General features: G+C 49.5%; 2 protein-coding genes across 3 annotated transcripts; one reads left to right on the top strand and one right to left on the bottom strand.

Moving 5' to 3' along the window:
* Window positions 1-3: 3 nt before the first annotated feature.
* NDUFA3 (NADH:ubiquinone oxidoreductase subunit A3) lies at window positions 4-4,214 on the bottom strand. Its single transcript, XM_032171104.2, has 4 exons — window positions 4,108-4,214; window positions 3,808-3,882; window positions 981-1,058; window positions 4-154 (listed from the first exon to the last, which is right to left on the bottom strand). The coding sequence occupies exons 1-4, from the start codon at window positions 4,115-4,117 to the stop codon at window positions 63-65; spliced, it is 255 nt and encodes an 84-aa protein (XP_032026995.1). The 5' UTR covers window positions 4,118-4,214; the 3' UTR covers window positions 4-62.
* Window positions 4,215-5,498: 1,284 nt separating this feature from the next.
* OSCAR (osteoclast associated Ig-like receptor) lies at window positions 5,499-11,761 on the top strand. Of its 2 annotated transcripts, XM_032171086.2 has the most exons (5): window positions 5,499-5,610; window positions 6,432-6,464; window positions 9,027-9,329; window positions 9,751-10,032; window positions 10,582-11,761. In XM_032171086.2, exons 1-5 carry the CDS (start codon window positions 5,574-5,576, stop codon window positions 10,716-10,718), a joined length of 792 nt encoding a protein of 263 aa, XP_032026977.1. In that variant the 5' UTR covers window positions 5,499-5,573; the 3' UTR covers window positions 10,719-11,761. The 2 variants fall into 2 exon arrangements, with proteins under 2 accessions (XP_032026977.1, XP_032026978.1); XM_032171087.2 differs by lacking the exon at window positions 6,432-6,464.
* The last annotated feature ends 11,372 nt before the right edge of the window (window positions 11,762-23,133 follow it).

Here is a 23,133-nt window from a genome sequence, read left to right as displayed (position 1 = left end):
GGGTTGGTTTTCACATTTTTATTGGGAGCCGTGGGAGGGGCCGCCTCTGTCAGTGGAGGTGCTCACAGTTTCTTCAGCCACTCCAGGCTGGGGCCCTGAGGGTCCTGGGGGTGGCTGGGCACGTCGGGCATGTTCCCATCATCGCGGACGGGCACTGTGGGACAGGAGGTGGGCCACTGAGACCAGCACGTCTCCAGGGCCCTGGAGGGAAGAGCTGGTCTGTTGCTTTATGTTCAGAGAGGGAAGGGGGACCCCAGGGGTGAGAGGGGAAGGGTCAGAGAATCAGTGATGCAGAAAGAGGCTGGAAATACAGAGACTGAGAGACATGGAAAACCAGAGAGAGAGCGAGCGAGAGATCCGACGCACGAGAGAGCGAGGGTCAAAAGAGATGGGAAACCTGAGAAGATGGAGACCAAGACACCACCACAGATGGGAACCCAGAGAGGGACAGAAATCTGGAAAAGTAATAGAAACTCGAAGCACAGGCCGGGCTCGGTGGCTCACGCCTGTAATCCCAGCACTTTGGGAGGCCGAGGCGAGTGGATCACAAGGTCAGGAGATCGAGAGCATCCTGGCTAACATGGTGAAACTCCGTCTCTACTAAAAATACAAAAAAATTAGCTGGTCGTGGTGGCGGGCGCCTGTAGTCCCAGCTACTTGGGAGGCTGAGGCAGGAGAATGGTGTGAACCCGGGAGGCGGAGCTTGCAGTGAGCTGAGATCACGCCACTGCACTCCAGCCTGGGCGACAGAGCAAAATTCTGTCTCAAAAAAAAAAACAAAAAAAACAAAACACAACTCAAAGCACAAACACAGAATAGTATACGAATTATATCTCAATTCTTAAAAAATGGAATGGGGGGTCCAGGCACCACTGCAGAATCTCTGATAACTGCTTAGGAAAGACCTGCCCATAACTGCCCTTACCCCAGCACAGGGAGGCTGGGCCTATGCCAGCGATCCCTGCCTGGCCCCCACTCACCTGGGTAGTTGTAGGGCGTGGCCCTGTTGATCATGCCGGAGTACTTGAAGTAGGGGCTCAATGGGGGCAGAATTACAGCTGTGGAGAGACACAGGGGTGAGGCCCAGGGGAAGGTGGCTCTGAGGAGAGGGGAAGAGAAGCTGAGCCTTGGCAAAGGGAAGATAAAGTGTGAAGGGGGAGGGCAGCAGGGAGGGCCAGCACCTCCAGGAGGATCCTTGGTACCTCGGGATCCCTACTTACAGACAGGAGGGTTTAAAACTCTTCTTTGGGGGGTTAAGTGGAGGTAGGGGTGGGAGCCTAACACTCACAGATAATGGGGCCTAGAGGAGGGAGCAGTGGGGTTGGTCATGGAATGAGTACGTTTAAGTGTAGGGGTCATCATGGAGCATCCTGGGAGTAGTGTCATGGGACCATTCCGGAGAAATCAAGACTGTTACAAATTTGGCCGGGCACAGTGGCTCACACCTGTAATCCCAGCACTTTGGGAGGCCAAGGTGGGTGCATCACACCTGAGGTCAGGAGTTCGCGACCAGCCTGGACAACATGATGAAACCCCATCTCTACTAAAGATACAAAAATTAGCCGGGCGTGGTGGCAGGAGCCTGTAATCCCAACTACTCAGGAGGCTGAGGCAGAAGAATCCCTTGAGCCTGGGAGGCAGAGGTTGCAGTGAGCCCAGATTGTGCCATTGCACTCCAGCCTGGGCAACAGAGAGAGACTCCGTCACAAAAAAAAAAAAAAAGACTGTTACAAACTGGAGGAGAAAGGGTCGCACAAACAACAGTCACCACAGTCCATCTAGGGTGGGAGCCAGGAGTCCTGGGGGATGGGGTACAGTTCATAAAAGGAATGTTCTAGGCCAGTGATATCTGACAGATGGTAAGAGCCAGGTATATAATTTTATATCTTCTAGTAGCCACAGTAAAAATAAAAGATACAGATGAAACAAAATTTTTTTTTTTTTTTTTTTTTTGAGACGGAGTCTCGCTCTGTTGCCCAGGCTGGAGTGCAGTGGCGCAATCTCGGCTCACTGCAAGCTCCGCCTCCCGGGTTCACGCCATTCTCCTGCCTCAGCCTCTCCGAGTAGCTGGGACTACAGGCGCCCGCCACCACGCCCGGCTAATTTTTTGTATTTTTGGTAGAGACGGGGTTTCACTGTGGTCTCGATCTCCCGACCTCGTGATCCGCCCGCCTCGGCCTCCCAAAGTGCTGGGATTACAAGCGTGAGCCACCGCGCCCGGCCAGATGAAACAAATTTTAAGAAACATACTTGGATGGACGAGGTGGCTCATGCCTATAATCCCAGGACTTTAGGAGGCCGAGACGGGTGGATCACCTGAGGTCAGGAGTTCGAGACCAGCCTGACCAATATGATGAAACTCCGTCTCTACTAAAAATACAAAAACTTAGCCAAGTGTAGTGGCATGCGCCTGTAATCCCAGCTACTACGGAGGCTGAGACAGGAGAATTGCTTGAACCCGGGAGGCGGAGGTTGCAGTGAGCCGAGATCAGGCCATTGTACTGCAGCCTGGACAAAAGCCAAACTCTGTCTCAAAAAAACAAAAACAAACCAAAAAAAAAAAACAAAAAAAAAAACATGGTACATCCAAAACATCAACATGTAATCAACAAAAGATTATTGGTAGTTTACACCCTCTGTTATATTAAGTTTTTAAAATCCAGTGTGTCTTATACCACCTCAATTCATACCAGCACCCCTTCAAGTGCTCACTGGCCAGGTGTGGCTGGTGGCTGCCACACTGAACAAGTGTTCAGAACCTTACCTAGTGCCTGGCTGGTGGACCAGCAGTACTGACAAGACCTGGGAACTCTTCAAAAATGCAGAATCCCATGCCCCACCCCAGACCTACAGAATCAGAACCTACAGTTTGGCCGGGTGCAATGGCTCACCCCTGTAATCCCAGCACTTTGGGAAGGTGGATCACTTGCGGTCAGGAGTTCAAGGCCAGCCTGGCCAACATGGTGAAACCTCGTCTCTACTAAAAATACGCGAATTAGCCGGGCGTGGTGGTGCGCGCCTGTAATCCCAGCTACTTGGGAGGCTGAGGCAGAAGAATGGTGTGAACCCGGAAGGCGGAGCTTGCAGTGAACCGAGACCGCGCCACTGCATTCCAGCCTGGGTGACAGCGAGATTCAGTCTCAAAAGCAAAAACAAAAAATTAGCTGGGCGCCTGTAATCCCAGTTACTCGGGAGGCTGAGGCAGGAGAATCCCTTGAACCCGGGAGGCCGAGGTTGCAGTGAGCCGGGATCGCGCCACGGCACTTCAGCCTGGGTGAGAGTGAGACTCCATCGCAAAAAAAAAAAAAAAAAAGCTGCATTTTAACAATCCCCGCCCTCATCCCTGCAGGAACTCCGGTGCTAATTAAAGTGTGAGTAGCGCAGTTCCAGGACAGAGGGCAGAGGTTTTCAATCCGCAAGGCACATTAGGATCACACAAGACACAGATTCATTCCCCAGCCTCACCTCCAACCAAGCCAACTCAATTCATAATGGGGGAGAGATGAAAGGGAGGAGGAGGATCTGGACTTTATTTATTTTTGGTGCTCAGGTGTTGCTAAGGCATAAGCAGGGTTGAGAACGTCTCATTTAGAGGGGTTAAGAGCGTATTGGGTAGGTGGAGAGGAATGCGGGGGGCGATGGTGGAGAGATTATAATGGGTATGGGGATAGATAAGGGGATGTCGTGGGGGTGCAGACACACTAGAGGGGACCCGAGGGCGGCGATAGGGCTTTAGGGGTACAAGATGGAGGGATGTAGGGGGACGGGGGTGGACGATGCAAGTTTGCGCCTAGAGCACTCACGCACCGAGGCCCCCGACGACGAAGGACACGACCAGCACTGGCTCCTTGTCCCAGGCATTCTTGAGGAAGGCGCCGACTCCTGAAGGGGTGGCGAGGAGCGTCACCCCTGCAAGTAGCTGCCCCCGGTGACCTCTAACCCTCTCGTGCCACCCCTGCCCTGGAGGAGCCCCCTCGTGACTTCTGCGTCCCCCTCCAGCACGGACCCCATCGCTTCCACCCCTGCCCTGACGCACCTCAGTCCCAGGACCGCCCGGAGGTTCCCGAAACTACCCGAGCCCCGCGCGCCACCGGCACCTGCACTTACTCGCAGCCATCTTGGTCTCGGCGGCGGCGACAGCGGCGAGGACGCGGAGCACTCTGGGAGTTGTGGTCCTTATGCGCGAGAAACCGCTCCCCGGGCTGCGCGTGCGCCCTGGAGCAGAAGTGGAGGAAAAAGCCAGGATGCGGAGCACTCTGGGAGTTGTGGTCCCTCTGTGCGAGGTTCCGCTTTCGGAGCCTGAGCGTGCGCACTTGCGCAGAACAAAGATGGAGCCGTGGAGGTAAAGGAAGTAGTGTTAGGACAAGCGTAAGCCTGACTTTGCGGACCTGCGTGGAACCTCCTTAGTCGCAGCCTAGAAGTCGCTCCGGAGTGACTAGTCCTCCTGCTGCGACCCACCTAAGGCAGAACAAAATAGTCCTCATTTTATAGTTTATGTATGAAAGCCCATTTTACAGACGAAGAAACTGAGCCTGGGAGAAGGTGAATGACTAACCTGTCCTTCGAGGTCTCAGCTCAACATCAGCTCGTCCTGGAAGCGCTAGGTCTCATCCCAGATGGGTTAGGAGCTTTCTGCGGGCCGAGTGCCCTGTTGCCGCCATTATAGCTCAGATCACTTAAGAAACTGACCTGGTCTGGGCCAGGAGCCGTGGCTCACGCCTGTAATCCCAGCACTTTGGGAGGCCGAGGCGGGCGGATCACAAGGTCAGGAGATCTAGACCATCCTGGCTAACATGGTGAAACCCTGTCTGTACTTAAAAATACAACACAAATTAGCCGGGAGTGGTGGTGGGCGACTGTAGTCCCAGCTACTGGGGAGGCTGAGACAGGAGAATGGCGTGAACCCGGAAGGCGGAGCTTGCAGTGAGCAGAGATCACACCACTGCACTCCAGCCTGGGCAACAGAGCGAGACTCCGTCTCAAAAAAAAAAAAAAAGAAAGAAAGAAACTGACCTGGTCTGGGTCTTTCAGTCGGACTATCTATCTATCTATCTTTCAATCACAGCAAGGGCCTGGCACATAATAGGTGCTAATTTTTATCTATCTGTCAATCAATCACAGCAAGAGTCTGGCACATATTAGGTTCTTATTTTTAAAACAAGACAGATATCTTTCTGTCTGTCTATCTATATTTAAAGACATGGTCTCACTCTATTACCCAGGCTAGAGTGCAGTGGCACAATTTATTTATTTATTTATTTTAGACAGGGTCTTGCTGTGTTGCCCAGGCTGCTCTTGAACTCTTGGGCTCAAGCGATCCTCCTGCCTCCACCTCCCGACTAGTATTTGTTTCTAGAGTTAAATGAATGAACACCACAGGTTATGACTGACACCCCTGCTAACTTTTTCCACAGTGCCATAGGGCTATGACACAGTCACCCACAGGCCCCCACCTCGATACTCACTTCCCTAAACGAGTATCTGGGTCTGGCTCTCTGATGTTGCCTCATTTCCTGGGAGGGAAGAGGGTGCGACCAAGCCCCGGCTCCAGCTCCAGCGGATAGCTGCCCACCATGGCCTTGATGCTGATCCTCCAGCTGCTGACCCTCTGTGAGCCGCCCCTTTTTTCTCCCTGGGTTCCTGGCTGGGGTTGGGGGCAGAAAGAGAGGAGGTGGAGACCCAGACACCCTGCAGGGGGACCAGGCAGCAGGTTTGGGGTTCTAGGTTCAAATAAAGAACAGGACTAGGGCCCAGACCCCTGGGTCCTAAAGCAAGAGAACACAGATTCCCGAAAGAGGAAGGAGGAAGGAAGTGGGGACAGGTCTCTCTGGCTCTTGAGGCAGGAAGAGGGCAGGAGACAGGGAGGACTCCTAGATTCTCATCTGGGAGGGGGATGGAAGCCAGGATTCCTGATTCCCCGGGAAAAGGGGGCTGGGAACAGGGCTCTTAGCTCCTGAGAGAAGAGGGAAATGGGGACCCAGATTCCTGAACCCGAGGGAGGGATAAGATTCTCGTTTCCCAGAGGAGAGAGGAGCTGGGGACTCAGATTCCTGGGCTACCAATGAGATGGGGCTGGCCACAAAGGGCTTTGAAAGGAACTCGCTGTCGGGCACAGCAGCTCACGCCTGTAATCCCAGCACTTTGGGAGGCCGAGGCGGGCGGATTACCTGAGGACAGGAGTTCAAGATCAGCCTGACCAACATGACGAAACCCCATCTCTACTAAAAATACAAAGATTAGCCCGGTGTGGTGGCGGGCACTTGTAATCCCAGCTATGAGGGAGGCTAAGGCAAGAGAATCACTTGAACCTGGGAGGCAGAGGTTGCAGTGAGCTGAGATCACACCACTACATGCCAGCCTGGGCGACAGAGTGAGACTCTGTCTCAGACAAAAAAAAAAAAAAAAGGAACTAGTCCCTCAACCTTCTACAGGGCCTCTGTGTCACACAGACATCACTCCGTCTGGTGAGTAGCCACCCCATCCACTCTCCTTTATGTTGCTGACACCCCTTTTCCAACTACTCAGATTTTATTTTGGTGCCCAATACCATCCCAGATATCCTTATTTTCCTCCCTCCCTCCATTCCTTCCTTCCTTCTCTTCTCATTCCCCTTAGTGGCCATTATAGGTGAGTACTGAAGACCAGGAACTTCTGAGGCAGAGGCCTAAGCTAGGGCCTCTGTTTTACCATCGTATTCATTGATATGACCATATGACCTTGAACAAGCCACAGCTTGCTAAGACTTCATTTCCTTCTCTGTAAAATGGGCCGCTGTGAGATTTCATCAAATCACACGTGCAAAACCCTGAGCCTGGCACAGTACAGGGCTTAAGAAATAGGATCTTGGGCCGGGCGCAATGGCCAACGTCTGTAATCCCAGCACTTTGGGAGGCAGAGGCGGGCAGATCACAAGGTCAGATGGAGACCATCCTGGAACGTGGTGAAACCCCGTCTCTACTAAAAAATAAAATAAAATAAAATAAAATTAGCCAGGTGTGGTGGGACGCACCTGTAATCCCAGCTACTCAGGAGGCTGAAGCAAGAGAATCGCTTGAACCCAGGAGGCAGAGGTTGCAGTAAGCTGAGATTGTGCCACTGCACTGCAGCCTGGGTGACAGTGCAAGACTCCACCTCAAAAACAAACAAACAAAAACTCTCTTGGAGATATTTCAGTGTCACTATGTCATTATAGCTATCTCTACCTATTTTATTTATTGATTTATTTAGAGACCAGCCTCTGTCGCCCAGGCCAGAGTGCAGTGGTGCAATCTTGGCTCACTGCAACCACCTCCTGGGTTCAAGGGATTCTCCTGCCTCAGCCTCCCGAGTAGCTGGGACTACAGGCACACACCACAATGCCTGGATAATTTTTTTATTTTTAGTAGAGACAGGGTTTCACCATGTTGGTCAGGCTGGTCTGGAACTCCTGACCTCAGGTGATCCCTCTGCCTCAGCCTCCCAAAGTGTTGGGATTACAAACATGAGCCGCCTCACCTGACCCTTATTTTTATTCATTTTTAGAGACGGGGTCTCATTCTGTCACCCGGGCTGGAGTACAGTGGCTCTATAATAGCTCACTGCAGCTTCAAACTCCTAGGCTCAGACAATCCTCCAGCGTCAGCCTCCCAAAGTGCATGCCACCATGGAGTTCTCACTCTGTTGCCCAGGCTGGAGTGCAGTGGCATGATCTCAGCTAACTGCAGCCTCTGACTCTAGGGTTCAAGTGATTCTCCTACTCAGCCTCCCAAACAGCTGGAACTACAGGCTAGCACTACCACGCCTGGCTAATTTTTCTGTTTTTAGTAGAGATGGGATTTTACCATGTTGGTCAGGCTGGTATTGCACTCCTGACCTCAGGTGATGCACCCACCTTGGCCTCCCAAAGTGCTGGGATTACAGCTGTGAGCCACCGGACCCAGCGGCCTTCCTGTACTCTTAATTTGTGTGATTTGTGAATAAGTGATATCTGCCAGTACTGTCATTTGTCCTCTAGTTTTGTCTTTTAGCATACACAACTTAAGAAATTTGAAGTGGTCAAATTAATTAATCTTCCATACAACTTTTTATTTTATATTTTAAGAAGCCTTCCTTACCCCAAGACAAATATATTTTCCTGTAGTTTTTTGAATACTTTTATAGTTAAAAAAAAAATGAAACACAGGGTCTTTAATTAATCTGGAAGTTGTTTTGGGAAATGGTGTGAGGTAGGGCTCCAACTTTTTTTTTTTCCAAATAGCAAGTTTTGGCAACTCTTGAAATACTATATTGCAAATATTCTGGAACGCTATTTAAAATTAGAGTTCTGGCTGGGCGTGGTGACTCACACCTGTAATGCTAGCACTTTGGGACGCCAAGGGGGGAGGACTGCTTGAGCCCAAGAGTTCGAGAGTAGCCTGGGCAACATAGCGAATGCTCATCTCTACTAAAAATAAAAAAAATTAGCCTGGTGTAGTGGCATGTGCCTGTGGTCCCAGGTACTCAGGAGGCTGAGGTGGAGGATTGTTTGAGCCCAGGAGATTGAGGCTGCAGTGAGTTGAGAACATGCCACTGCACTCCTGCCTGAGCACAGAGCAAGACCCTGCCTCAAAAAAAAAAAAAAAAAAAAAAAAAAGTCTGGGCGTGGTGGCACAAGCTTGTAAACTTAGCACTTTGGGAGGCCGAGCTGGGAGGATTGCTTGAGGCCAGTAGTTCAAGACCAACCTAGTCAACATAGGGAGACCCCCCCATCTCATTACTTAAAAATAATAATAATAATAAAATTACAGAGTTCTGGGACCTGACCTTTTGAAACTATGTTTACAAACTGTGGAGTAAAGCTCAGAAGTTTCTCTCCTGCCCCTCTGATTTGCACCTGGTTTTAACAAGCCTTGATTGTAGTCCAGTCTCTCCCCGATTTTACAAACAGGAAACTGAGGCTAAGAAAGGGGCAGTAATCGTCCAAGGTGATTTTCCTCCTTCCCCAACTTCCCTTTCATCTTCTGGGGCTCCCAGGAGGCCCGAGGACCCAGGCAGCCCTGTTTATTCAGTCCCCCCAGCTTCATACTACCCTAAGCCATGGCTGGGAGCTCAGCCGGCTACAGTTGTGACCCCTGGGGTCAACGTGACCTTGAGGTGCCGGGCACCCCAACCTGCTTGGAGATTTGGACTTTTCAAGCCTGGAGAGATTGCTCCCCTTCTCTTCCGGGATGTGTCCTCCGAGCTGGCAGAATTCTTTCTGGAAGAGGTGACTCCAGCCCAAGGGGGAAGTTACCGCTGCTGCTACCGAAGGCCAGACTGGGGGCCGGGTGTCTGGTCCCAGCCCAGCGATGCCCTGGAGCTGCTGGTGACAGGTGAGGTCCTGGGGTCGGGGAGGAGAAGTGGGTGGAACAAGGGAGGTGGGGGAGGGACAGGGAGATATAGGGAAAGAGAGACAGAGCGAGGCTGGCAAACTGATAGATTCGCAGACACAAGAAAAGACAGAGATACAGAGATACTAGGGGGAGAGAGACAGACAGGGGAGCAGAGAGAAAGAGAGAGGGGTACAGTGCGGGGGGAGAGAGAAAGAGGCAGAAGGAGAAAGAGAGGCAGAGAGAAAGGGAGGCAGAGAGAGAGAAAGAGGCAGACAGAGAGACAGACAGGCAGACAGAAAGAGAGAGAGACAGAAAGAGAGAGAGAGGCAGAGAGAAAGCGAGAGACGGAGGCAGAAAGAGAAAGACAGCGAGCGAGCGGAAGACGCTCACGCGGCCCCGGACCCTCACACCGTCTCCGCAGAGAAGCTCCCGCGGCCGTCGCTGGTGGCGCTGCCCGGGCCGGTGGTGGCTCCTGGCGCCAACTTGAGCCTGCGCTGCGCGGGCCGCCTGCGGAACATGAGCTTCGTGCTGTACCGCGAGGGCGTGGCGGCCCCGCTGCAGTACCGCGACTCCGCGCAGCCCTGGGCCGACTTCCCGCTGCTGGGCGCCCGCGCCCCGGGCACCTACAGCTGCTACTATCACACGCCCTCCGCGCCCTACGTGCTGTCGCAGCGCAGCGAGGTGCTGGTCATCAGCTGGGAAGGTGAGGGCCCTGAGGCCCGGCCCGCCTCCTCCGCCCCAGGAATGCAGGCCCCAGGCCCTCCTCCCTCAGACCCAGGAGCCCAGGCCCCCAGCCCCTCCTCCTTCAGACCCAGGGGTCTAGTCCTGCAGGCCCTCCTCCCTCAGACCCAGGATTCCTGGGCCCCAGCCCCTCCTCCCTCAGACCCAGGATTCCCGGGCCCCAGTACCTCCTCCCTCAGACCCAGGACTCTAGGCCCCCAGCCCCTCCTTCCCGGACCCAGGACTCTAGGCCCCCAGCCCCTCCTTCCTGGACCCAGGAGTCCAGGCCCCCAGCCCCTCCTCCCTCAGACCCAGGAGTCCAGGCCCCCAGCCCCTCCTTCCTGATCCAGGAGTCCAGGCCCCAGCCCCTTCTTCCTGGACCCAGGAGTTGAAGCCTCCATCGACTCCCCTCAACTTTGAGACTGTGGAGTCAGGTCCCTAAGTCCACCCCAGGGGCTGGAAACCTGGAGTTCGGGGCCCAGACTTTGGGGTCCGGGAGCTGATGGCCCCTCTCTTCCGGCTCCGCCCGCAGACTCTGGCTCCTCCGACTACACCCAGGGGAACCTCGTCCGCCTGGGGCTGGCCTGTCTGGTTCTCATCTCCCTGGGCGCACTGGTCACTTTTGACTGGCGCAGCCAGAACCGCGCTCCTGCTGGTATCCGCCCCTGAGCCCCAGGAAAACTGCAACCCGAGACTTCCAACCTGAGTGGCGGAGAAGCTGGGACCCTGGGCTGGACTGTCCTTTCCTGCAGCCCCGCAGTCCTGCTGGCTGAGCCCCGTGGAATGGTCCTTAGACCCCCCTGTGCTCTGTGCTGTAGCTTCTTTCCAGGCATTTCCCAAGGAGTAGCCAAGTGGAAGACGTGATCAGTGGTTAAGACTTCCAAGCCAGAAGACAGAGGGTTCGAATCCCAGCACTGCCGTCTACTCACTGTAGTAGTAGCAGCTACAGAAAGGTAGTAGTGAGAAGTGAAGCCAGCTAGACTTCCTGGGTTGAATGGGGACTTGGAGAACTTTTCTGTCTTACAAGAGGATTGTAAAATGGACCAATCAGCACTCTGTAAAATGGACCAATCAGTACTCTGTAAGATGGACCAATCAGCGCTCTGTAAAATGGACCAATCAGCAGGATATGGGCGGGGACAATAAGAGAATAAAAGCTAGCCACTGCGGCACCCCGCTAGAGTCCTCTTCCACGCTGTGGAAGCTTTGTTATCTTGCTCTACACAGTAAATCTTGCTGCTGCCAACTCTTTAGGTCTGTGCTATCTTTAAGTGCTGTAACACTCACCACGAAGGTCCGTGGCTCCATTCTTAAAGTCAGCGAGACCACAAACCCACAGGAAGGAACCAACTCCAGACACAGTAGCAGCATTCAGAAAGCACCCTTCCCCAACTCTCTCTTGCCTTGATGGTAAAATGGATGCACTGATAAAACCCACTTCATAGGACTGTTGTAGGATCCAGTGGGTAATACACATAAAATATTTAAAACAGTGACTGGCTCGTAAGTGCTCAATAAACGTTAGCTACCCTGTAACACCGATTTCTACCAGACTCAGTGTCGAAAGGAAGGTCTCACCTTTTTTCCATCAAGCATGATCAAGCACAACTTTTTTTTTCTTTCTTTCTTTCTTTTTTTTTTTTTTTGAGAGAAGATCTCACTCCACCCAGGCTGGAGTGCAGTGGCGCCATTTCGGTTCACTGCAATCTCCGCCTCCCAGGTTCAAATGATTCTCGTGCCTCAGCCTCCTGAGTAGCTGGGATTACAGGTGTGTGCCATTACGCCCAGCTAATTTTTGTATTTTTAGTAGAGATGGAGTTTTGCCAAATTGGCCAGGGTGGTCTCGAACTCCTGGCCTCAAGTGATCCACCTGCCTCGGCCTCCCGAATAGCTGGGATTACAGGTGCGTGCCACCATGTCTGGCTAATGTTTGTATTTTTAGTAGAGACGGGGTTTCGCCATGTTGGCCAGACTGGTCTTGAACTCCTGACCTCAGGTGATCTGCCCACCTCAAGAACTGAATTTTGAAGTCTAATTAGCCACGTGGGGGCGCTGACGTGTTGAAAAGATGGGAGGAGAGACTGAATGGGTCTTCTGGGGTTTGTCCTCAGTACCAGCGTGGGGCCTTGGTAGAATATATCCGGGACAACCTCCCTGGCATAAGTGGCTGTGGGAAATAATAATAATTTTTAAAAAGGAATAGACTGGGGGTGCTGGCTCACACCTGTGATCCTAGCACTTTGGGAGGCAGAGGCAGGCGGATCATGAAGTCAGAAGTTCGAGACCAGCCTGGCCAACATGGTGAAACCCAGTCTCTACTAAAAATACAAAAATTAGCCGGGCGTGGTGGTGGGCGCCTGTAATCCCAGCTACTCGGGAGGCTGAGGCAGGAGAATTGCTTGAACCCAGGAGGCAGACATTGCAGTGAGCCGAGATCGCACCACTGCACTCCAGCCTGGGTGACAGAGCAAAACTCCGTCTCAAAACAAAAACAAAAAGAATAAAGAAGAGACCCAGGTTATAAGGAAGGAACCAGACTTGGATGAGGCTGTGATGTCATCAAATCCAGTCTTCCCACTTTATAAATGGGAAAATGGTGGAAAGAGAGCCGATATTAAGTTTCCCTAAATGTGTACAGGAAGTCAGTGGCACATCAGGGAGTCTTTTTTTTTTTTTCCTTTTTCCCTCTTTTTTTTATTTTATTATTATTATTTTTGAGACGGAGTTTCGCTCTTGGTGCCCAGGCTGGAGTGCAATGGCGTGATCTAGGCTCACCATGACCTCTGCTTCCCAGGTTCAAGTGATTCTCCTGCCTCAGCCTCCTGAGTAGCTGGGATTACAGGTGTGTGCCACCACGCCTGGCTAATTTTGTATTTTGAGTAGAAACGGGGTTTCTCCATGTTGGTCAGGCTGGCCTCGAACTCCCAAACTCAGGTGATCCACCCGCCTCAGTCTCCCAAACTGCTGGGATTACAGGCGTGAGTCACCGTGCCCGGCCCTCTTTTTTTTTAAACTTATTTCCACCCAAAGCAAAGAAAAAGTAGTGTTGGCCGAGTTTGTACTTCAACTTGACTCCATGTATTCATCCATTCAATCACTCCTTCATTCGCCGTTCACTCATTCATGTCTAGCGTTGATTCTCATCCTTATTTATTTCTATTGAGCATCTCTTTTTCCTTTGCTTTCATTTGTACATTTGTCTATTATTTCATTTGTCCTTATCCATCATTCATTCATTCATATTTCTATCCATTTACCCATCCATCTCTTCATTAACCAGTCAGTTTTTAATCCACTCAACTATTTATTCATTCAATGTCCGTCAATCTACCTATGCATTTATCTATCCAATAACCTTGAGATTTTTTTCTTTTTGAGGTGGAGTCTCGCTCTGTTTCCCAGGTTGGAGTGCAGTGCTGTGATCTCGGCTCACTACAATCTCCACCTCCTGGGTTCAAACGATTCTCCTGCCTCAGCCTCCCAAGTAGCTGGGATTACAGGCACCCGCCACCATGCCCGGCTAATTTTGTGTTTTTAGTAGAGATGGGGTTTCACCATGTTGGCCAGGCTGTTCTCGAACCCCTGACCTCAAGTGATCCATCTGCCCACCTTGGTCTCCCTTTAAAGTGCTGGGATTACAAGCGTGAGCCACTGCACCCAGCCGAGATTTCTTCATAGCAGTTTCCCAGTGACCAGTGTTCAATGAATGCTTATTGAGTGAGTTGTAGTCATAATGCTAATTTCACTTTCTACCACTGAACACCTTTTCACACTGGTCATTTTGCTGGGTGATCCACATAGGTTATTTCTGATCTTTATCAACAGCCCCCAAGACACACACAAGTGCCTAATTTGGGACTCGTCTGTGTGGTTAGACTGCTGGGTCTTTTCCCCCTGTTCGTGCCTCTTAAAACAGTGACAACACTGCCATCACCACGCCTGGCCAATTTGTTATTATTATTATTATTATTATTATTATTATTATTATTATTATTATTTGAGATGGAGTCTCGCTCTGTTGCCAGGCTGTAGTGCAATGGCGCGAACTCGGCTCACTGCAACCTCTGCCTCCTGAGTTCAAGTGATTCTCCTGCCTCAGCCTCCCGAGTCGCTGGGACTACAGGCGCGCCACCACCACGCCCAGCTAACTTTTGTATTTTTAGTAGAGATGGGGTTTCACCATGTTGGCCAGGATGGTCTCGATCTATTGACCTTGTGATCCGCCCGCCTCAGCCTCCCAAAGTGCTGGAATTACAGGCGTGAGCCACCGCGCCCGGCTAATTGTTTATTTTTTATAGCTGTGGGGTCTCACCATGTTGTCCAGGCTGGTCTTGAATGCCTGGCCTCAAGCCATCCTCCCTCCTTGGCCTTCCAAAGTGCTGCGATTCCAGGAGTGAGTCACTGCGCCAGGCCTTGGGCTTCCACTGATTTCCCCTAGTCTCATTCATCCACTTATCACTCATGTATTCAATGTCTACCGTGCATGGCATTGTGCTATACTCTGGTGGTACGATGGGGAGCAATAGCAGACATAAACCCTGCACTCAGGGAACTCACAAAGTATTAACCAAATCACTGCATAGTGTATTGGTTACAGAGCACTTTAAACTGTTGTAAAGAAGAATCTCCTGGCCGGGCGCAGTGGCGCACACCTGTAATCCTACCACTTTGGGAAGCCAAGACGGGTAGATCACCTGAGGTCAGGAGTTTGAGAGCAGCCTGACTAACATGGTGAAACCCGGTCTCTACTAAATACAAAAAATTAGCCTGGCGTGGTGGTGCATGCCTGTAATCTTAGCTACTCGGGAGGCTGAGGCAGGAGAATCACTTGAACTCGGGAGGCGGAGGTTTCAGTGAGCCCAGGTCGTGCCATTGCACTGCAGCCTGGGCAACAAGAGCCAAGCTCCATCTCATAAAAAAGAGAGATTAAAAAAAAAAAAAAAGGAGGCCGGGCACGGTGGCTCACGCTTGTAATCCCAGCACTTTGGGAGGCCGAGGCGGGTGGATCACGAGGTCAGGAGATCGAGACCACAGTGAAACCCCGTCTCTACTAAAAAATACAAAAAATTAGCCGGGTGTGGTGGCGGGCGCCTGTAGTCCCAGCTACTCGGAGAGGCTGAGGCAGGAGAATGGCGTGAACCCGGGAGGCGGAGCTTGCAGTGAGCTGAGATCGTGCCACTGCACTCCAGCCTGGGCGACAGAGCGAGACTCCGTCTCAAAAAAAAAAAAAGAATCTCCCTCACCACCGGAAAAAAAACTAGATATAAATGTACCTCTCTCTCACTTAACAGTAAATCACTGGGCAATCTCAACGATTTACTTGTTAAGATGGGATGGTTTTGCTGTTATCAACATGTAGCTTTAATTTCTGGTTCTGAGCCCCAAGAAAGTGGAGAGGACAGAGAGAAAAGGGCTCACACAATTATTATTATTTTTTTTCCGAGATGGAGTCTCGCTCTGTCGCCCAGGCTGCCGAGTGCAGTGGCGTGATCTCGACTCACTGCAAGCTCCACCTCCCAGGTTCACGCCATTCTCCTGCCTCAGCCTCCCAAGTAGCTGGGACTACAGGCGTCTGCCACCACGCCCGGCTAATTTTTTTTGTATTTTTAGTAGAGACGGGGTTTCACCGTGTTATCCAGGATGGTCTCGATCTCCTGACCTCGTGATCTGCCCGCCTCAGCCTCCCAAAGTACTGGGATTACAGGCGTGAGCCACCGCGCCCGGCCCACACAATTGTTTTTTAAGAGCAGGACCTAGAATTTGAGCATATATCTTCCTATTGCATCCCATTGGCTAGAACTTAGTCTCATGGCCAGGTCTAGCCACAAAAGTGGCTGATGGAAATATGGTCTCTAGCCTGTGCCCTTCTAAAAATGAGGGTGGGAGGGGGTGGAATAGGTGCAGTGGCTCACTCTTATAATCCCAGCATTTTGGGAGGCTGAGGCAGGAGGATGGCTTGAGGCCAGGAGTCTGAAACTCCCTTCTCTATTAAAAAGCAAAAAATACAGTAGGCCAGGTGCGGTGGTTCACGCCTGTAATCCCAGCACTTTGGGAGGCCAAGGCAGGCAGATCACCTGAGGTCAGGAGTTGGAGACCAGCCTGGCCAATATAGTGAAATCCCGACTCTACTAAAAATACAAAGCTGTAATCCCAGCTACTCAGGAGGCTGAGGCAGGAGAATCACTTGAACCCTGGAGGCAGAGGTTGCAGTGAGCCGATATCACGCCATTGCCCTCCAGCCTGGGCGACAGAGTGAGACTCCGTCTCAAAAAAAAACAAAAACAAAAACCAAAAAACCAATAAAACAAAAAAACAAAAAACAAACGAAAAAAAGTTTAATGATTTTTCTTCTCTCTAGGGGAAAATATGGAAGTAAAACAGGACCCATCTGAAGAGCGTGTGTCCTCTGATGATTTTAAATAGCCATGGAAAGTTAATGCCACCGCAAGGGGGCAGTCCTGCCCTGGTACTCTGGAAACCTGGTACTTATCTGTGCAATCAGAGGATTGAACCACAGCTAAGCTGAGTCTCAGCAGGCCCTCTTCTGATCCTCCAGGCACACAAGAGGATTGGGGGCTGGGGAGGAGCTGCTTCAAGGCCACCCCGTTTTACCTCCCGTGATATCGTGATATAGTAAGAAATATGTATTTGGTCTTCAGCTTTGGTTCCAAAGACACCCTTCTCACCCCATCACTCTGCAATTTCCAAAAATCCTTGGTGAGAAGGGTGTCTTTTGTTATTTATAAGTAGCCTCTTTTCTCCCTTTCTTTCTTTCTTGCTTTCTTCCTTCTTTCCTTCCTTCCCTCCCTCCCTCCTTCCTTTCTTTTTTCTTTTCTCTTCCTTCCTTTCTTTCTCTTTCTTTCTTTCTTTCCTTCTTTCTTTCTCTCTTTTCTGCTTTCTCTCTTTCTCTGTTCCCTTTCTCACCCTTTCCTTCTTTCTCTCTTTTCTTCTCTCTTTCTCTATTCCCTTTCTCACCGTTTCCTTTCTCTCCCTTCCCCTCCCCTCGCCTCTCCTCTCCTCTCTTTTCCTTACTTTTCCTTCCTTTCCTTCTTTCCTCTAATCCCAGCACTTTGGGAGGCCAAGGCGGGCGGATCACTTGAGGTCAGGAATTTCAGACCAGCCTGGCCAACATGGTGAAACCTTGTCTCTACTAAAAATACAAAAATTAGTCGGGCTTGGTGGCAGGCACCTGTAATTCCAGCTACTCTGGAGGCTGAGGCAGGAGAATCACTTGAACTAGGAGGCAGAGGTTGCGGTGAACCGAGATCGCACCACTGCACTCCAGCCTGGGCTACAGAGCGAGACTCCGTCTCAAGGAAAAATAAAAGAAAATAAAATAAATGTCTCCCAAAGAGACAAGTCAGATTAGCCTAAACCCAGGAATAACCACAGGCAGTTTGAGGGCCCAAGGCAACGCAGGGGCTGGCCAGATCCAATCTCCTTCACGGCCATGGTTTGCTCACTCTGGTAATTTTTGCAAAGGAGGTTTCAATTGCATGGTTGTCAGCGAACATCCTATTCATCTATTTCTTGCTTTCTACCAGTAAAATTGAACTTTATAGGCCTGTTTTGTGCTTTTAAGGCTAACTAGCAAAATTCCAGAGTTTAGCCTTAAAAATTATTTATAATTGGCCGGGCGCAGTGGCTCACGCCTGTAATCCCATCACTTTGGGAGGCTGAGGCGGGCGGATCATGAGGTCAGGAGATCGAGACCACCTTGGCTAACATGGTGAAACCCCGTCTCTACTAAAAATACAAAAAAAAAAAAAAAAGTAGCCCGGCGTAGTGACACACGCCTGTAGTCCCAGCACTTTGGAAGGCTGAGGTGGGCGGATCACAAGGTCAGGAGATCGAGACCATCCTGGCTAACATGGTGAAACCCCATCTCTACTAAAAATACAAAAAAAAAAAAAAGTAGTCGAGCGTAGTGGCACGCACCTGTAGTCCCAGCTACTCGGGAGGCTGAGGCGGGAAAATCACTTGAACCCAGGAGGCGGAGGTTGAGGTGAGCTTAGATTGTGCCATTGCACTCCATCCTGGGCGACAGAGCAAGACTCCATCTAAAAAACAAAAATTATTTATAATTAATCAAAAGAAGTTTTAGAAATGGATTAAGAAGATTTCTTCTTTGCAGCTATAGGGAAGGAAGGGGAGCTAGGGAGAGAGAGGGGATTGAGAGAGGAGAAAAAGATATTCTGTGCCATAAAACTAATTCAAGAATGTAGTTTAGGCGAGGCATGGTGGTTCACACCTGTAATCCCAGAACTTTGGGAGGTCGAGGCAGGCGGATCACTTGGGCCCAGAAGTGCGAGACCAGCCTGGCCAACATGGCGAAACGCTGTCTCTACTAAAAGTACAAAAATTAGCCAGGCATGGTTGCACAACCCTCTAATTCCAGGTACTTGGGGGGAGCTGGGGCAGGAGAATCGCTTGAACCCAAGAGGCAGAGGTTGCAGAGAGTCGAGATCACACCACTGCACTCCAGCCTGGGTGACACAGTGAGACCCTTTTTTTTTTTTTTTTTTTTGAGACGGAGTCTCGCTCTGTCTCCCAGGCTGGAGTGCAGTGGCGCAATCTCGGCTCACTGCAAGCTCCGCCTCCCGGGTTCACGCCATTCTCCTGCCTCAGCCTCTCCGAGTAGCTGGGACTACAGGCGCCCGCCACCACGCCCGGCTAATTTTTTGTATTTTTAGTAGAGACGGGGTTTCACCGTGGTCTCGATCTCCTGACCTCGTGATCCGCCCACCTTGGCCTCCCAAAGTGCTGGGATTACAAGCGTGAGCCACGGCGCCCGGCCAAGACCCTGTCTTAAAAGAAAAAACAAAAAACAGAGGGGGGTGGGGGGCTGGGGAGGGATAGCATTAGGAGAAATACCTAATGTAAATGATAAGTTGATGGGTGCAGCAAACCAACATGGCACATGTATCAAACCTGCACATTGTGCACATGTACCCTAGAACTTAAAGTAAAACAACAACAACAACACCAAAAAAAACAATGTGGATGGATAAGGTAATAAACTGAGAATATTAAAAAGGCTCTAAATGTGTTTTATAGTCTTGTGTAGTATGGAGATCTATGGATATTTATTACAGCAGCCAGTGTTCCATTCTCTGGTTCCATAAATCTGTCCTTTGAAGTGTAATTTGCACAAAATAATCTTGTAGGAGTCCAAAGACATTAGAAATTATTGCCAGTATTGCAATCATTATTTTGAAGGAGAAACCTTGGTGCCGTTTGGTGATCTTACTTAATATTTTGTTGCCCTGGTAACAATCTTATGATTGACATCTGAATTTCCAAGCAGAATAAATGCTTGTAAAAAACAATTCTGTTAAATCAGAAGCTGTGCATTGGTGTGTGTGTCTTAGTCTGTATTCTGTTGCTTAGAACAGAACACTTGAAACCAGAAAACTTATAAAGAAAAGGAATTTATTTCCTGTAGTTATGGAGGTTGGAAAGTCTAAGGTGGAGGGGCTGCATCTGGTGAGGACCTTCTTGCTGTTGCGGACTCTCTGGAGGGTTCCGAGGTGGCACAGGGCATCACAGGGCAAAGGAGCTGAGCGTGCTACTTAAGTCTCTCTTCCTCTTCTGATAAAGCCACCAGTCTCACTCCCAGGGTAACCCATTAATCCATTAACTCACTAATCCATTAATCCATGAATGGATTAGTTCATTCATGAGAAAAGAGTCCTCATGACCCAATCACCTCTTAAATGCCCCACCTATCAATACAGCCACATTAGGGATTCAATTTCACCATAAGTTTATTTATTTATGTATTTTTTGAGACAATGTCTTGCTATGTCACCCAGGCTGGACAGCAGTGGCATGATCTCAGCTCACTGTAACCTCCACCTCTCAGGTTCAAGTGATTCTCCTGCCTCAGCCTCCTGAGTAGCTGGTATTACAGGCACGTGCCACCATGCCCAGGTAATTTTTGTATTTTCAGTAGAGACAGGGTTTCATCATGTTGGCCAGCTAGTCTCAAACTCCTGACCTCATGTGATCTGTCCACCTTGGCCTCCCAAAGTGCTGAGATTACAGGTGTGAGCCACCACACTCAGCTTATTTATCTATTTATTTTTTGAGACAGGGTCTCACTCTGTTGCACAGGCTGGAGTGCAGTGGTGCAGTCACGGTTCACTGCATCCTCAGCTTTCTGGGCTCAGGTGATCCTCCCACTTCAGCCTCCTGAGTAGCTGGGATCCCAGGCACATGCCACCTTACCTGGCTAATTTTTAAATTATTTGTAAAGACAGGGTCTCCCTATGTTGCCCAGGCTGGTTCAACGTGAGTTTTCAAGGGAACAAATATCAGACCTTAGCAGCAGATTAAATTATCTTTCTCCCACATTTATGATCGGAAAAAAAAAAATTTAAAGCCTGAGACTCTGCTAGACTTCTTACTTTATCAAGAGTCTGAGAGTCTTGTTTCATTTCCATTACAGCATCTATTAATAGTTCTGACTGAGAGAAGAGCTATCCTTTACTTTGACTATTATGAAGAATGGGGGAAAGACATTAAAAAGACACAATTACACCATTGATGATTTTGTCACAGCTGAGATAAGTGCTGTTAAAGAACTTGCAGCGAAGTCTTTGCTAAAGAAAGGATTCTGAAGCTGGTTTCTGATGGAAGAGTCAAAGTTAGCCAAGCAAAACTGGGGGAAAAACTCCAGATACAGGAGTCTGCAGGGCCTGAGATGGGAAGGAGGTTATGTGTTCCAACCCAGTGGTTCTCAAACTTGACTGCACATGAGAATATCCCAGAAATATTTAAAACACAGAATGAGACACCCAGGCCTCATCCTATACCCATTATAAAAATTAAAATCTCGGTTGGGCACGGTGGCTCACACCTGTAATCCCAGCACTTTGGGAGGCCAAGGCGGTCGTATCACCTGAGGTCAAGAATTCAAGACCTGCCTGACCAACATGGAGAAACCCCATCTCTACTAAAAAATACAAAATTAACCGGGTGTGGTGGCACATGCCTGTAATCCAAGCTACTCGGGAGGCTGAGGCAGGAGGATCACTTGAACCTGGAAGGTGGAAGGTTTCCGTGAGCTGAGATCATGCCATTGCACTTCAGCCTGGGCAACAAGAGCAAAACTCCATTTTAAAAACAATAAATAAATAAAAAATGAAAATCTCTGGGTGGAATTCAGGCACTCAGTAAATATACATATATCTATTTCCATTGACCATAACACATGACAGACTAAAGATGGCCCCCAATTCTTTGTCACTGTCCCTATAGAGAGGTAGAGTTTATTTTCCTTCCCCTTGAATCTGGCCTTTCCTTAAGACTGTAGAAGAAGAGACACTGTGTCAGTTCCGGGCTTAGTCTTTAAAGGGACAAACAACTTTTGCCTTCTTTATTTTATTTATTTATTTATTTTTTTGAGACAGAGTCTCATTCTGTCGCCCAGGCTGGAGTGCAGTGGTGTGCTCTCAGCTCACTGCAACCTCCGCCTCCCAGGTTCAAGCAGTTCTCCTGCCTCAGCCTCCTGAGTAGCTGGGATTAGGGTGTGCACCAATACACCCGGCTAATTTTTATTTTTAGTAGAGACAGGGTTCTGCCCGGCTAATTTTTTTATTTTTATTTTTAGTAGAGACAGGGTTTCACCATGTTGGCCAGGCTAATGTTGAACTCCTGACCTCAAGTAATCCACCCACCTCGGCCTCCCAAAGTGCTGGGATTACAGATGTGAGCCACCATGCCCAGCCGCCTTCTCTATTTTAGAAAGCTCTCTTATGACATCCCCTCTTGAAACCCAGAAGCTATCCTCCAAGAAGTCTGAATCAAATGGAAAGGCCATGTGCAGGTACATCATTCAACAGTTCTAGCCGAACTCTCAACCAACATCCAGCATCAATAACCAGCCATTTGCAAGCGCCATCTTGGAGAATCCAGCTCAGTTGAGCCACCCTGATGACTGAAGCCCAGGAAGACATCACACTGTGCTGAAGAACCGCCAGCTGAGCCCAGTCATCTCACCAGATCAGGAATGATTAAAAAAAAAAAAAAAAAAAAAAAAACAGGATTGTTACTCTAAGTCACTCAGTTTTGGGGTGCTTTGTTACACAGTAATTGATAACCTAAACCCAAGAGAGAACTAAATAATGATGACTTAAAACTAACACGAATTGATTTCTCCCCTATGTAGAATAAATCTGAGGGGAGCAGTCCAGGGCTGGCACAATGACTCTAAAAAGCATTATGGACCTAAGTTACTTCTGGCTCACCCTCCACTATCTTGAACCTCATCTTCATGGTCCAAGATGACGCTAGAGTATCAGTCATCACATCCACATTTTAGGCAGTTAAATGAAGGAAGGAAAGTGTACTTCATTAAAGAACCTTTTGGAAGCTGTCTACAATATTCTTATATATCATTGTCCTAGATGAAGACTTACGGCTACATCTACCTGTAAGTAACATTGAAGAATGTAGTTTTTTACCTGGGTGCCAGTGGGCCCAGCTAAAAGTCAGAATTCTCAACAGCAAAAGGATGGCTTTGAGATAATCATGTAGATTATGTGCAGATAACTACAGATAAGTCCCCTCCCCCAAGTCTATTTTAAATTTTCTGCTGGAGTATTTTAAAGTAAACCTCAGATATAATATGATTTAATCTATAAGCCTTTTTATTTTGGTAGCATATTCTTAAGGTTAGGTGTGATAAACACCTAACAAAGTGAATGATTATTTATTTATTTTATTATTATTATTTTTTTTGAGATGGAGTTTCACTCTTGTTGCCCAGGCTGGGGCACAATGGTGCGATCTCAGCTCACTGCAACCTCCCCCTCCCAGGTTCAAGCGATTCTCCCACCTCAGCCTCCTGAGAAGCTGGGATTAAAGGTATGCACCACCAAACCTGGCTAATTTTTGTATTTTTTGTAGAGATGGGGTTAGGCCATGTTGCCCAGGCTGGTGTTGAACTCCTGGGATCAAGCCATCCACCTACCTCACCTCCCAAAATCTTACGATTACAGGTATGATCCACCCTGCCTGGCCCTAAGCTATTCTTTATTCTTTGTTTTGTTTTGTTTTTTGAATCAGGGTCTCCTTTCTT

Source organism: Hylobates moloch, unplaced genomic scaffold (assembly GCF_009828535.3).
Source record: "Hylobates moloch isolate HMO894 unplaced genomic scaffold, HMol_V3 SCAFFOLD_12, whole genome shotgun sequence".
NCBI lineage: Eukaryota > Metazoa > Chordata > Mammalia > Primates > Hylobatidae > Hylobates > Hylobates moloch.
Note: the sequence above shows the minus strand (reverse complement) of the source record. Positions and strands in the feature narration are given on the sequence as shown.

Coding starts and splice junctions, on each gene's coding strand:
- NDUFA3 (XM_032171104.2), bottom strand. Junction 1,059..3,807: donor CTTCGTCGTCGGGGGCCTCG/GTGCGTGAGTGC, acceptor GTCTCTCCACAG/CTGTAATTCTGCCCCCATTG. Junction 155..980: donor CACGCCCTACAACTACCCAG/GTGAGTGGGGGC, acceptor CCTGTCCCACAG/TGCCCGTCCGCGATGATGGG.
- OSCAR (XM_032171086.2), top strand. CDS start 5,574: ATGGCCTTGATGCTGATCCTCCAGCTGCTGACCCTCT. Junction 5,611..6,431: donor CCTCCAGCTGCTGACCCTCT/GTGAGCCGCCCC, acceptor AACCTTCTACAG/GGCCTCTGTGTCACACAGAC. Junction 6,465..9,026: donor CACAGACATCACTCCGTCTG/GTGAGTAGCCAC, acceptor CTGTTTATTCAG/TCCCCCCAGCTTCATACTAC.